At 41.4% G+C, this 12,452-nt stretch overlaps 1 protein-coding gene across 2 annotated transcripts; it reads left to right on the top strand.

Annotated features, from left to right (window-relative positions):
• The first annotated feature begins 5,002 nt into the window (after positions 1–5,002).
• Positions 5,003–12,227, top strand: LOC127766785 (rhomboid-like protein 15). 2 transcript variants are annotated; one of them, XM_052291931.1, is made up of 13 exons: positions 5,004–5,233; positions 5,750–5,915; positions 6,414–6,717; positions 7,563–7,595; positions 7,685–7,776; positions 7,870–7,943; positions 8,050–8,144; positions 8,224–8,308; positions 8,854–8,993; positions 10,830–10,881; positions 10,963–11,016; positions 11,458–11,532; positions 11,631–12,227. In XM_052291931.1, exons 1-13 carry the CDS (start codon positions 5,210–5,212, stop codon positions 11,634–11,636), a joined length of 1,200 nt encoding a protein of 399 aa, XP_052147891.1. In that variant the 5' UTR covers positions 5,004–5,209; the 3' UTR covers positions 11,637–12,227. The 2 variants fall into 2 exon arrangements, 1 of the variants encoding a protein (XP_052147891.1); XR_008016289.1 differs by lacking the exon at positions 11,631–12,227 and having other exon boundaries at positions 5,003–5,233; positions 8,854–8,925.
• The last annotated feature ends 225 nt before the right edge of the window (positions 12,228–12,452 follow it).

The following is a 12,452-nucleotide window of genomic DNA, read 5'->3' as shown; positions in this document are numbered from 1 at the left end:
CGAACCACCCCCGCCGCAACGGTGGTGAGGAGGGGGAGGGTCGCCTCGTTGTCATCGACGGCGGCGGCGGTGAGGAGGGGATGGCGGTGGTGCCGCCGCCTGCATCACCGCCCACTAGCCGGATCAATCCGCCGCCCCCACCGCGTGCCCGCCGTTTCCTTAGCCGCAGCCTCTCCTTAGGGCGGCGGATCCGGCCCTCCCGAGTGCGGCGCCGCCGGATCCGCCGCCCGTCGACGCCATCGCCGCCCCTGCTCACGGCCGCCGGCGCACGCTCTCAGAGAGGGAGAGGACAGACCTGTGGAGAGAAAGAGAGAGAGGGGAGAGTAAAATTAAATAATAGAGGGGGAGAGAAAGAGGAGATGGGTTGGAGAAAAATTGAAGTGGTGGGAGGGAAAAGAGAATGGAGGGAGATGAAAAAAATTGGGGTGGCATTTTTGCATGCGGAACACTTAAGAGGTTCGCATGCAAAAATCTATGGTCCGCATGCAAAAATATGAGAAATTCGAATCGAATTTTATGATACTAAATCAACTCATGTGAAAAAGTTGTCAAAAACAAAGTTGTAGAACTCATTAAGATCTACCATTTCTCTTTTGGTTATTTCTTCATCCGAGTTTGATTGAACTATCTAAAATTTGAGTTTTAAAATATAAGAAATTCAAATAATTTTTCGGGTAGTAAATGATTTCAAATGAAAAAGTCATCAACAACAAAGTTGTATAACTCATGCAGATCTATGTTCTGGTCATTTTTCCTATATGACTTTGCTTCAACAATTTGAATTTGAATTTCAAATTATGACAACTTCAAACAATATTTTGAAATACTACATGATTTCAGCTCAAAAAGCCATCAATAATAAAGTTGTATAACTCATCAAGATCTATAGCTTTTATTTTGGTCATTTCTTCATCCGACAAAGTAATAATAACATTGTTTACAAAATTTACATATCTCTTTTATGGTTTTGTAAACTATAAGAGAGATATGTAAAGTTTGTGAAAATGTTACTATCACTTTGTCGGATGAAGAAATGACCAAAATAAAAGTTGTTGATCTTGATGAGTTTGTTGTTGATGACTTTTTCAGCTGAAATTATTTGGTTCTTCACAATATTATTTGAACTTTCGAAATTCAAATTTTTAATTGATAAAACGAAGTCATAAAAAAGTGGCCAAAATAATAGCATAAAGAACACAATAAAAAGATAGAGCATGATTTTAGAAACATTTAGGAAAAAGAATAATCCAATTTGGAGTTTATATGAGTGAGATAAACTAGTTTCAAATTTTCAAAATTTATTTTCGCATACGTCTCCTTAAGACGCCCATATGGAAAAATCGATTTTCCCATGCGGGCTCTTAAGTGATTCGCATGCAAAAATCTCACTTTTGCATGCGAACCTCTTAATTCGATTTTTCCATGCGGACGTCTTAAGGAGTTATCCCGAACCATCATATCCCTCCTAGTCTCTCAACCAAACATATGTAAAAGTGGGATGATCCCATCCCATCCCGGGATATCCTTCCAACCAAACACTACCTTATATTTTATAATATAACTTTATAAAATATAGAGAGTAAATTATATTTTATATATGCCTAAGTTTTAGTTCGGACTACATTTAGTTTAGGAAAAAGTACGAATTACCCCCCAGAACTATTACGGTCGTCCGAATTACCCTCTGAACCACGAAACCGGATATTCTTCACCTCCAACTATGCAAACCGGACGAATTACCCCCTCGAACCAATTCAGAGCGGTTTTGTCCAACGTGGCGCACACGTGGCAATCCAGTCAGTGTTTTTTTAATAAAAAATTATGGGACCCACCTGCCATACTCTTCTCTTCTTCCTCTCTCTCTTCTCTCTCGCTCTTTTCTCTCTCGCGGCTCGCACTGCACGTACGGCGAGGACGGCGCGGGGACGGGTGGTCGGCGACGGCAAAGGCAGCGAGCGCGGCGGAGGGAGCTGGGGAGGGGCGCAGGCACGTGGGGTCGGCTGCCCTGCCGCCACAAAACCAGGCGGCACAGGAGCGACAGCAGATGGCCAGGCCCCTGCCGAGCATCACCGCCACCGCGGATCGGGACGCGCGAGGCGGCCATGCCACGGCTCACCACATGGAGCGTTGCGCCGGCAGGGGCTGCTCGCCTCCGCGCCGCGCCTGAGGGCCATCCACTTTGCTCACCCCTCGAGGACCGCCTCCGTGCGTGGGGCACGCCGCCTGCGCCGCCCCTTCGTCCTGACGTCCTCCCTCTCTGCTAACGCCGCTGTTGTGGACGAAGACGACGCAGTTGCATGAGACACGGTGGTGAACGCAGGCACATAGGATCAAGCACATCGAGCCCGAGCAGTATTTCCATCAACAGCTATTAACCTGTTTGCATCACATCGGTAGTATTTCCATCGGCAGCTGCTCCCAATCCATCTGCTCCCTCCCCTCTCTCTCGTCGTCCCGTGAAATGAAATCGCACCACCATCGCATCGCTTGTTCGATCTCAAGTACTCCCAAAAGCATGAGGCGTCATTCGTCGCGTGACGCGTCAGTCGATTGATGCGACGACACCCGCAGCGGAGACGAATAGCACGTCGCTGAGGTCCTACGTGTTGACCGCCGACTCGATCTTGGCCAGCGAGGAGGCGGTGGAGCTCAGCTCGGGAGCTGCTGTTCCCGCCGAGCGAGCACGGGGTGGCGAGGGGCGGAGCAGGGCAGTGGAGGAGGCGAACGGCGGCGGGAGCTCGCGGAGGAGGCGAGGTGGCGGCCGACGCCATGCGCGACAACCAGCCCTAGCCCGCGGCCGCGCCTTCCTCCGCTTCGTCGCAGGCGCTGCCTCCGCCGACGCGCTCGCCTCGCCGCCGCCGCCGCCTCGCCTCGCCTCGAGCAGCGCGAGCTCCAGCTGCCGCTCGCCTCCTCCACTGCCCTGCCCCGCCGCTCGCCTACCCGCGCTCGCTGCCTCCGCTGCCGCTCGCCTCGTCCGCCGCCGCCGCCTCGCCTTCTCCACAAGCAGCGCGAGCTCCCGCCGCCGCTCTCCTCCTCCACTGCCCTCCCCCGCCGCTCGCCTCCCCGCGCTCGTTGCCTCCACCGCCGCCTCGCCTCGCCTCGCTGCCGCCGTTGCCTCCTCCGCCGCGCTCGCTGCCTCCGCCGTCGCCGACCGCCCGTCCCCGCCGTCCTCGCCGCGCGCGCAACGCGAGCCGTGAGAGAGAGAATAGAGAGAGAGGAAGAAGAGAAGAGTATGGCAAGTGGGTCCCACAATTTTTTATTAAAAAATGCTGACTGGATTGCCACGTGTGCGCCACATTGGACAAAACCGCTCTAAATTGGTTCGAGGGGGGTAATTCGTCCGGTTTGCATAGTTGGGGGTGAAGAATATCCGGTTTTGTGGTTCAGGGGGTAATTCGAACGAACGCGATAGCTCGGAGGGTTAATTCGTACTTTTTCCTTTAGTTTATTCTTTATACTTTAAACTAGCCAACTTTATATTTGTTGCACTCAGTTTGAACCACCTAGATTCTTTTCCCTATATATGCACATCTAGCTATGTTATGTTGTATAACTAAAATAATTTGATGGTACAATTAACTATTATGAAGTTAAAAAATGAATTTAAAATACTCCCTATAGGTTGAAGTAGAATATATTTTGGACAAGACAATATATCAAACTTTAAAATCTTTGACTATAAATAATTTCTAAAATATTTGTGTTAGAAATATGGAGACAAATAGTCTACTTTGATAAAATCATATATCTATTGATATTTTTTAGTCTTATCTATTGATATTTTTATATATATTATAATAAAAATAGTAGTCAAAGTTATTTTTTAGAGACTATGTCCTAGTCGGTATCATCAATTTGGAGGGAGTAATATTTTAAGAAATTTATATACAGAGTGTTTTTTTAAAAAAACAATCATAGTGCTTAAAAGCTCAAGAAACATGCCTATTACTTCCTCCATTACAAAAATATTGTAGCATAGAATAGATAGATTCGTTGTAACCTAGGGCTGTGTTTGGAGGTGGGTGTTGGGAACCCATCTCTCATGCACGGAAAACGGAGCGGTCCATTAGCATGTGATTAATTAAGTATTAGCTAATTTTTTTAAAAAAGATGAATCAATATGATTTTTTTAAACAACTTTTGTATAGAAACTTTTTACAAAAAAACGTACCGTTTAGCAGTTTGAAAAGCGTGCGCACGGAAAACGATAGGGGAGTGTTGGAAACTTGCTCTTGCAAACACACCCCGCAATGTTTGGAAAATGGGTTTGGGATATGATTTCCCACCCCTTGAGGGTATGTTCAAATTTTAGCCATCCATTCATCTAACCCTATTTCATCCTATCCCTCTATTCATTTCCATTTCCCAATTCCACCCCTCCTAATCCATTTTCCAAACACACCTTAGGAGGTTTACGTGGAAGTTGTAAAATTTAAGACAGAAGACCTAATAGTTTGATCAGATTGTGCTTGATTAAGATTGATTTTAAATATTTTAAGCAAACAATTTTACTCATGTGAGTAAGAGAAAAAATAAGCCTATAGAGCATGTTTAGTTCGCGAAATAAAAATTTTTGGATATCACATCGGATGTTTGATCGGATATTGAATGGGGTTTTCGGACACAAATGAAAAAACTAATTTCATAACTCGCCTGGAAACCGCGAGACGAATCTTTTGAGCCTAATTAATCCGTCATTAGTACATGTGGATTACTGTAGCACTTATGGCTAATCATGGACTAATTAGGCTTAAAAGATTCGTCTCGTGATTTCCCTTTTAACTGTGCAATTAGTTTTTCTTTTAATCTATGTTTAATGCTTTTTACATATTTCTAAAGATTCGATGTGATGTTCCTAGAAATACTTTTGGGGACTAGAAGGGGGCATAATTCAGCGCTCAAGTGCGAGCGTCACATCGTGCAGCCGAAGTGCTAGAGCACCGGAAACGCATTTAATCCACCATCAATATCTATTTTTCGGTGGTAGATTTGACATATCGATCCCTCGAACCTTCGCTAAGCTAATTCCGCGCCTACTCCACCCGTCACGTGCCTCCGAAGCAAGCAACGGCTCGTTTCGTTTCCTCTCGCGCTCGCCCCCAAAACCCTCGAGATCTCTGCCCTCACTCGCGCAAACCTCTTCCTCCTCCTCCGAAGCTTCGATCCCGACACGCCTCCGCCGCCGCCGCCCGCCGGAGGCGAGCCCGAGATGCGGCCCAACGTCATCACGGAGGTGCGAATTTCTCCCGGTTCCCCACCCCCCGAATTTCCAGTTCCTGCGCGGTTCTCCCCGCGTCCCATCTCCGGATCTGGGCGCCGCTAGCCTCAAATCGCTAGGGAATTCGTTGGTTCGAAGCACTCGTGATGTTGTGGAGAGGGGGACCCCGGGGGATCTAGGTCTTCCGGTGAGAGCTTAGGAGCCCCGCGCCACCATGGTGGTGGTGGTGGGGTAGCGTGGGGGGCTTGGTGTTGTTTTTGTGCTGTTAGGGTTTGCGAGGTGCGTGGCGGTTTGAATTGAGCTAGGAATGGGGCGCTTTACATGTTCTGGATGAAATTATGCTGTGGCTTTGTGAGGAGGATTGTTTTCCCTGGGTTTGCTATGCTTGTTTATTAGCTGCAAGGTTTATAGGAAATTGATGGGGTAGCTCTTGGAGCAGGGGCTCTGCAGTACGTATTTGATGGAGATGACATTGGTAAATGCGATGGCTTATAATGTGGTTTATGTTTGTTATTGTGAAATGTGATGCAGGCTGGGATTTCAACTAGGTTGAATCAGTGGTGGGGCAGCATACCATTCATTACATCCGGTGTTATCTTGATATGTGGAGCGATTTATCTGGTGTGCTTGTTGACTGGCTATGACTCCTTTGCCGAGATATGCTTCTTGCCTTCTGTAGTAGCATCACGCTTTCAAGGTCTGTCTCATGCTTACCTTTCCATTTCTTTTGCAGAGCATAAATCAGGATTGCTTTTATGACACTGAATATCAATTTTGTTCTGAGAGATGAATATATACTTTATGAGCATTCATATTTTGTTAGTGCTCATATGGTTTAATTGTACTGTGGCAAGTCTGAAAAGTGTGAAAGTCAAAATCACACCCATGGATTTAATATGAGAAAACAATCTGTTACATGACATGAATTCATTTTCCATTTATATGCTCTTCTGTAAATATTACCTTATAAAATGTTTGGGAGCACTTAAAAGAACAAAAGAAGACTACAATAGAATTGCCCCTCTTAAAAAAATATGAATACTAAAGAACCTCCAGATTGTGCATTTCTCAATTCAAAATGTCTGATGTGCATGTTCTATATCTTTAGCTTCTTTCTTCCCACCTGTGAATACTATCTCATATTTTTGTTTTTCTTTGGGATATCTAGAACTAATATAGTTTGTATCTACTTCAGTGTACAGGTTCTATACATCTGTTGTATTTCATGGTTCTTTGCTTCATGTGCTATTCAACATGCTGGCCTTGGTACCCTTGGGCACTGAGTTGGAAAGAATTATGGGATCAGTCCGTCTCTTGTTCTTGATGTTTCTTCTTGCTACGACTAATGCGATTTTTCATCTCATCATTGCTTTCTTGGCGGCTTACAATCCGCTCTATCCTCTCCACTTTCTTGTGGATGAATGCTCCATTGGCTTTTCTGGAGTTATATTCTCAATGATTGTCATTGAGACAAGCCTGAGTGGGGTGCAAACTCGAAGGTGCATTGCTTCTTGATGCTAATTGTACATTTTACTCATTTTGATGAATGATTATTCATATGATATTTGATACTTCATTTTATGTAAATTTGGAGGGAACGAGTATACACCTCTATGTTGAAAATGCTTGCATTTCATAACGTTTTTATTCATGCATAAAATAAATGTTTAACCTGTTTTCCGAAGTGTTGAAATTTGATAACATGTTGTATGATAATGTCGTAGCACTATTTGGCTAGTTTAGACATGCATATGCTTAGTTCAGCATTGTATTTAGCAACGTCTGTTGCTTTTTTATTTGCCAGCTGTGACTAAGCCAGGAGAATTACTCTGTTACAAGGGACATATCTACTGCTAACTCATATATTAGATCATTAGATGGAATTATGCATTCACCAACATGAACTGTTTGGCAAGGGATAGATGGATCACATCTTATGGGTTTAGTTAGAGAAGATGGGAACACAAACATACAATTTTGTACATTGGGGATTTGGATGGTTTATTCATAAAAATGCTCATTTGAGTCTCTGATATCCATAAACCTGATCCAGAAAGCTCACATGACTGCACTCAAATGCGAATTTGCACTATTATTTCGAGCAAATCCTTCTCTTGTCTTTTCTCACCATTGATACAATGGCAAGAACCTTTTTTTTTTTAAAAAAAAAAAAACTAGTATCTAGGAAGGTTTAATTCAGAATTTATGGAAGTTTAGAAAGAATTTATCCTTTTTCCTACTTGTATGTCCATTAATGGTCTTTATTGTTTTTTCAACTTACTGAAAGTTATTAGTTCTTTCTATTTTTATACAATGACATTTTTCCTTGATGTCTTATTCACAGTGTCTTTGGCCTCTTCAATGTTCCTGCAAATTGGTAATCGCTCTATGCATCTATTTTTGTTCTCAATTTCTTATTTATTGGATAGTCTTACAAAGAAATGTTTCAAATGTGCACAATATCAGGTATGCGTGGATTTTGCTGGTTCTCTTTCAGTTTCTGGCAAGCAATGTTTCATTGCTGGGCCACCTGTGTGGCATCTTGTCAGGGTTTGCATGTTTGTCCCTTTTACCCATTATTTATGAAGCCTTAATGAACTGCATTAGTTATTATCATATTCCTTGCTAATCATTATTGTTATTTCCATCAGATACTTATGGGCTGTTCAACTACTTGCTTCCTGGACCATCATTTTATTCTTCTATTGAGGGCTTGTCAGTGCTAGTAAGTTTTGAACAATGATTTAAGTTGTCTTGTTATGTCATTGTTCATGTAACTTAGGGAGATGCTTCTTCTATGATGCTTATTCTCTTGAGATATTGGATATCAGTCTGTTTGTGTAAGGCGTCCTGGCTTCATTCTGTGTACTGGAGGGACTACATATGGCCAGCTTCCTACATTTTCTAACACATCTACTGCACCAAGGTATTTTAGATATTATTTCCATATTGATATTGATTTCAATTTATTCATAGGACTAATGTATTAAATCCTTGATTTGCAGCGCTCTGATTAATGCAAATTTCTTAAGAAATATTTCTTCATGGATACCAAGCAGGCAGACAACCACCACTCAGGGGAATACTCAGGTGAATATAAAGAAATCATGGATGCCTTTTATTGTTTTACTGTACTCATCTTTGCAAGTATAAATTTTCTGTTGATGTACTGATGACATGGGCAGAGGACAAAAAATGTAGCAGTAATTGATTTTGTTGTGAATTTTGTACAACATGATTCAGATGTGTATTCCTTTTTGATAGAAACACTAGTTACAGTTGTTAGTACATGGATTCTTAAAAGATGATTTCAAAGGTTATAGTAGTATACTAGTAGCTCTGTTCCTACTTTCATAGACTGCATTTTGGTTCTCGATCAATTATGTTTTTTGAAACCTCTATCCTGGTTTTTCGGGTAGTTGACTTTATCCCCTTTATGATAGTTCAATTCAAGTTTATAGCAGTTCTCTTTTGTTTTGTTTGTGCACACTGGGGTGATGCTCTTCCAAGAAAATATATGTGCCTAAGCTCACTGGATTGTTTGTTTTCATTTGCTCAATACTTTGCATGGATCTGAACATTATATCCCAGAAATATGTGTTGAGATGAACACCATACTGAATATTCTCTTATAGGAACAAGATCCCAGGTTTCCAGGGAGAGCACGGACACTTAGTTCTGCTGGAACTGAACCAACTGCAAGGGAGGCAAGTGCAAATTTGCATGCTAGCTTGTTGGATAGCACAACTCCAAGTGATCCGCTTACGAGTTCACAGTAATGCATTTTCTACTTGGCATTTCTTTAATACGGTAGACATCTGGTGAATATCACCTATGCATTGGAACCAGAAGCTCATATGAAGCCTGAATAACTTGAATATACAAAACGATCATTTCTAAAACAGTACTTAATAGTTTAAATAAATAATTGGTTTGGTCATTGGTACTCCGTAGCATTTTGTTGGAGCACCTTCTGTTGTGTTCTTTTTCTATATCAGACTAAACATTTTGTTAGCTCTAATTAGCATTTACCAAGTTCTGTTTCTTTAGTCAGTTTGAATGTTTGCATTATGCAATTAGCACTATTCGTCCCAGTAATAAGTCCCTGTTCAATTAGTTAGTAAAATGATATGTTTTGCAAAGGTAAGCTCAAAGTTTTGAAATTCCGCACTACACAGGTGAGAACTGAGCAGTGCTCAAGTGATCCTTGCTTGGCTAGTGCACCACCTCAAGTTCTGCTCAATGGAAGCTACCCAAATTGAGCTTGGTTCAGATGCATTCATGGTTGATTTATCATTAATAGGCTAATCTTGCTATACAAAATTGTAATTCTTGAAATAGTGTACTTAAAATCAAACTCCATAAATCTCGCCGCAGACTTGCAGTATCCAAAGAAGAGTATGATATAAAAGGTGGAGATACCAAAAAAAATAAGCTTATGATGACTCAAATTTGCATGCAAATGATTTCCAAGACCCCAGATCGTGCCAATTGGTACCCTCAATTCAGGATTGTTGTTAGGCTCATAATAGGAACAGTTGGTATTCATTTCTGGTTATAATCTTTTAGAATATATTGGCTTTGATTTTGAACTCAAAGCAGACTTGGGATATGCACACTTTCCTTTTGAGTTGAGTTAATTTCGAGCATATCAAGAGAAGTGCATAAACTTTGACTTCTTGCCCACAAACATGAGTCATCTAACACAGCCTTCTTGGGATAAAAAAAAAACTTATTTTGATGCAAATAGTCACTTACAGGATCAGGGAGCTTTCTGGAATTGCAGAATTCCTGGTGCAGGATTGAATAATTAAAATGCTTTGTTTGAATTTTCTGCCAATGTTATGATCAAAGAACATATCAAGTATTTCTCAAATAATGCAAAATAAAAAAGAGAAGTACTGAGACACTTCATAAAACAAGGCTTGTCAGGTAAAAAAAAAAATCGACACTTGATTTTTTTTGGCTAGAATTGGGTAATCTGGTGGGAACCAGCTGGTTCCTGCTGGTTATTCTAGCTTCCACAGGATAGGTTTTTTGTTGTTGTTCAGCAATTATATATGTTGTCCTAGTGCCTATAAGCGTTCATCTCATTTGATAGCTACAACTAATATTGTCAGTTTTATCCAGTTAGTGATTTATGCCTTCTAAAATGATTAAATATTTAATGCTTATACTAATTCAATAAAATGACCCATCCCAAAAAAGAAAAGAATCGATGCAATGACGCTAATGGAGTTGGCATCCTTTTTAGTACTGCTGTAATTTCAATTTCTTCTCTGACATTTGAGATAGCTATTAACTCAGGTAATGGTTTACTTCCACAGAGTTAAAGGATATTTATAATCAGAAGTCACCCTATATACTGTTATGAGATTTATGACTTAATCCTTACCATGATATCATCTACTTGCACTTCATAAACAATGTCTCATGTTTTATGTAAGATGCCCCTGAGAAGCCAGTCACTGGCTTATGTGAACTTTCTGATAGTGATATATGAGAAATATCAAGCAAAACCATCCTTAAGATTTAAGAACTATGACACTTCTAATACGAGAATAAACCTAGTTGTTTTGTAGTTCTTACTTCTGGTTTTCCATTACAATAGGCATCCAGCAGCAAACACAGTCAGAGCTGATGCAACTGTAGCAGCTGACCAGGTTCTGTGTTATGTACCTTTTAATGATTTAGTATTGGATGTTGATATTGATTTAATCATGATAATTGACTATCTTTTGCAGGTTGATACATTTGATGAAGAACTTAAGAAGCTGGTTGGAATGGGCTTTGAAAAGGTAATTAATGCCCTGTCCTAGGATGAGATTCTCCTAGCAATCGCCTTATTTCACTTGTGCTAGTTCACTTATCATGCCCAACTCAGCAGTTTTAGCCATGCTAAATTTGGAGCAAAGAAGTAAAACAAATGGACAATTTGTTCTCGATACTCATCTATCTGATTAAATAGTTGTCAGATTTTCAACTAATTGCGTTGATGGCCATGTCAGACTCTATTAATGTTGGGAAAATCTGAATCCTTATTGATGTAAAATCTGAATCTTAATCAGAAAAGAACAGGACCTATGTCAGACACTATTATTGTTGGGAGACTCTAGCTGAAAGTTATGTCGCATGGTTTCATAAGAGCCCACAAATTATTTCAGCTATACACTAGGTATTTGTGTTGTCCATATGGCCACAGAAAGCCTTCCACTGATGTATTGGTTACCTTGCTGCAGACTCAAGCTGAAGTTGCTCTTGCTGCTGCCGATGGAGATCCAAATGTTGCTATTGAGATTCTCATGAGTCAGCAGGTTTGTCTTGATATTTTACTAATTTATTCATTTGTTGTTTAATATGGTTCATCCTGACATTATTAAGGTTTTGTTTGTTGCTTTGTCCTTATTCCTAGGGTTAAAGGTTTCAACATCACTGATAGCAAGCGATGGAGGCTCAATTTTAGGGTGTAGATTCTGGTTAGTAAAATTCAAGAATGGACCATTCTGGGCAATTGTTTTTGCCAACATGGTTATATTGAAGATGCCCTTAATCGTGCTTCTATGAAGGTCAAAGCTACAGTTAACAATGACAATAGTTGCATTGAAGGCTGTTTCTTGATGTATTAGTAAAACAGTAATTGATGCTCGGGGCGCTCATTTTGTTGGCAGATCTTCACAATTGCTATTTGGCAATATGTCTAGCTAGACAATAAAGCTTTTACAAAGGAAAAAAAAATCGGTGCATACTTACAATTGATTCATCTTGAGCCAACGGAGCAGGGAGAAGGGGGGCCGTTTGGTTTGCTACCATTTTCAACCCTACTAAATTTTGGCAATGGCAAATTTTAGTGAAGTACCAAAGCAAACATTGTTTCAATGGCTAAAGCACGAGCCTCCAATCTTGTTTACATATGTGCTAGAATTTGTTCAGATCGGTGATGTGCGCTAGAATCTTGTTTAGACCCCCCATATAGGTGTAAAAGTCTCAAATTGGATATGCTCCCAGGTCCCTATTATTCATACTGTGCGCTGCTTTGGAGCGCCCCAGGGACTGCTTGTCCAATGTGTTTACAATCTTCTGATATTGCAGAAGATTGAGCACCTTTTCGTTCAATGTGCTTGCAATCTTCTCAACCGTGTATGGCACCTGATGAGTGATGATGGGACTGGACGGGAGTGGTTTTTGAGCTGCCTGGCGAATCTGGGTATGAATCTTAGTGGTGGCTGCAGGGTAG

The sequence above is a fragment of the Oryza glaberrima genome, chromosome 3 (genome assembly GCF_000147395.1).
Source record: "Oryza glaberrima chromosome 3, OglaRS2, whole genome shotgun sequence".
In the NCBI taxonomy this organism is placed as follows: domain Eukaryota; kingdom Viridiplantae; phylum Streptophyta; class Magnoliopsida; order Poales; family Poaceae; genus Oryza; species Oryza glaberrima.
Note: the sequence above shows the minus strand (reverse complement) of the source record. Positions and strands in the feature narration are given on the sequence as shown.

What these genes read in the sequence shown, in the direction of transcription:
- LOC127766785 (XM_052291931.1), top strand. Translation starts at nt 5,210, where the DNA reads ATGCGGCCCAACGTCATCACGGAG. An exon ending in AGTAGCATCACGCTTTCAAG is followed by an intron (nt 5,916 to 6,413) that starts GTCTGTCTCATG and finishes TATCTACTTCAG; the next exon opens with TGTACAGGTTCTATACATCT. An exon ending in CATCTTGTCAGGGTTTGCAT is followed by an intron (nt 7,777 to 7,869) that starts GTTTGTCCCTTT and finishes TATTTCCATCAG; the next exon opens with ATACTTATGGGCTGTTCAAC.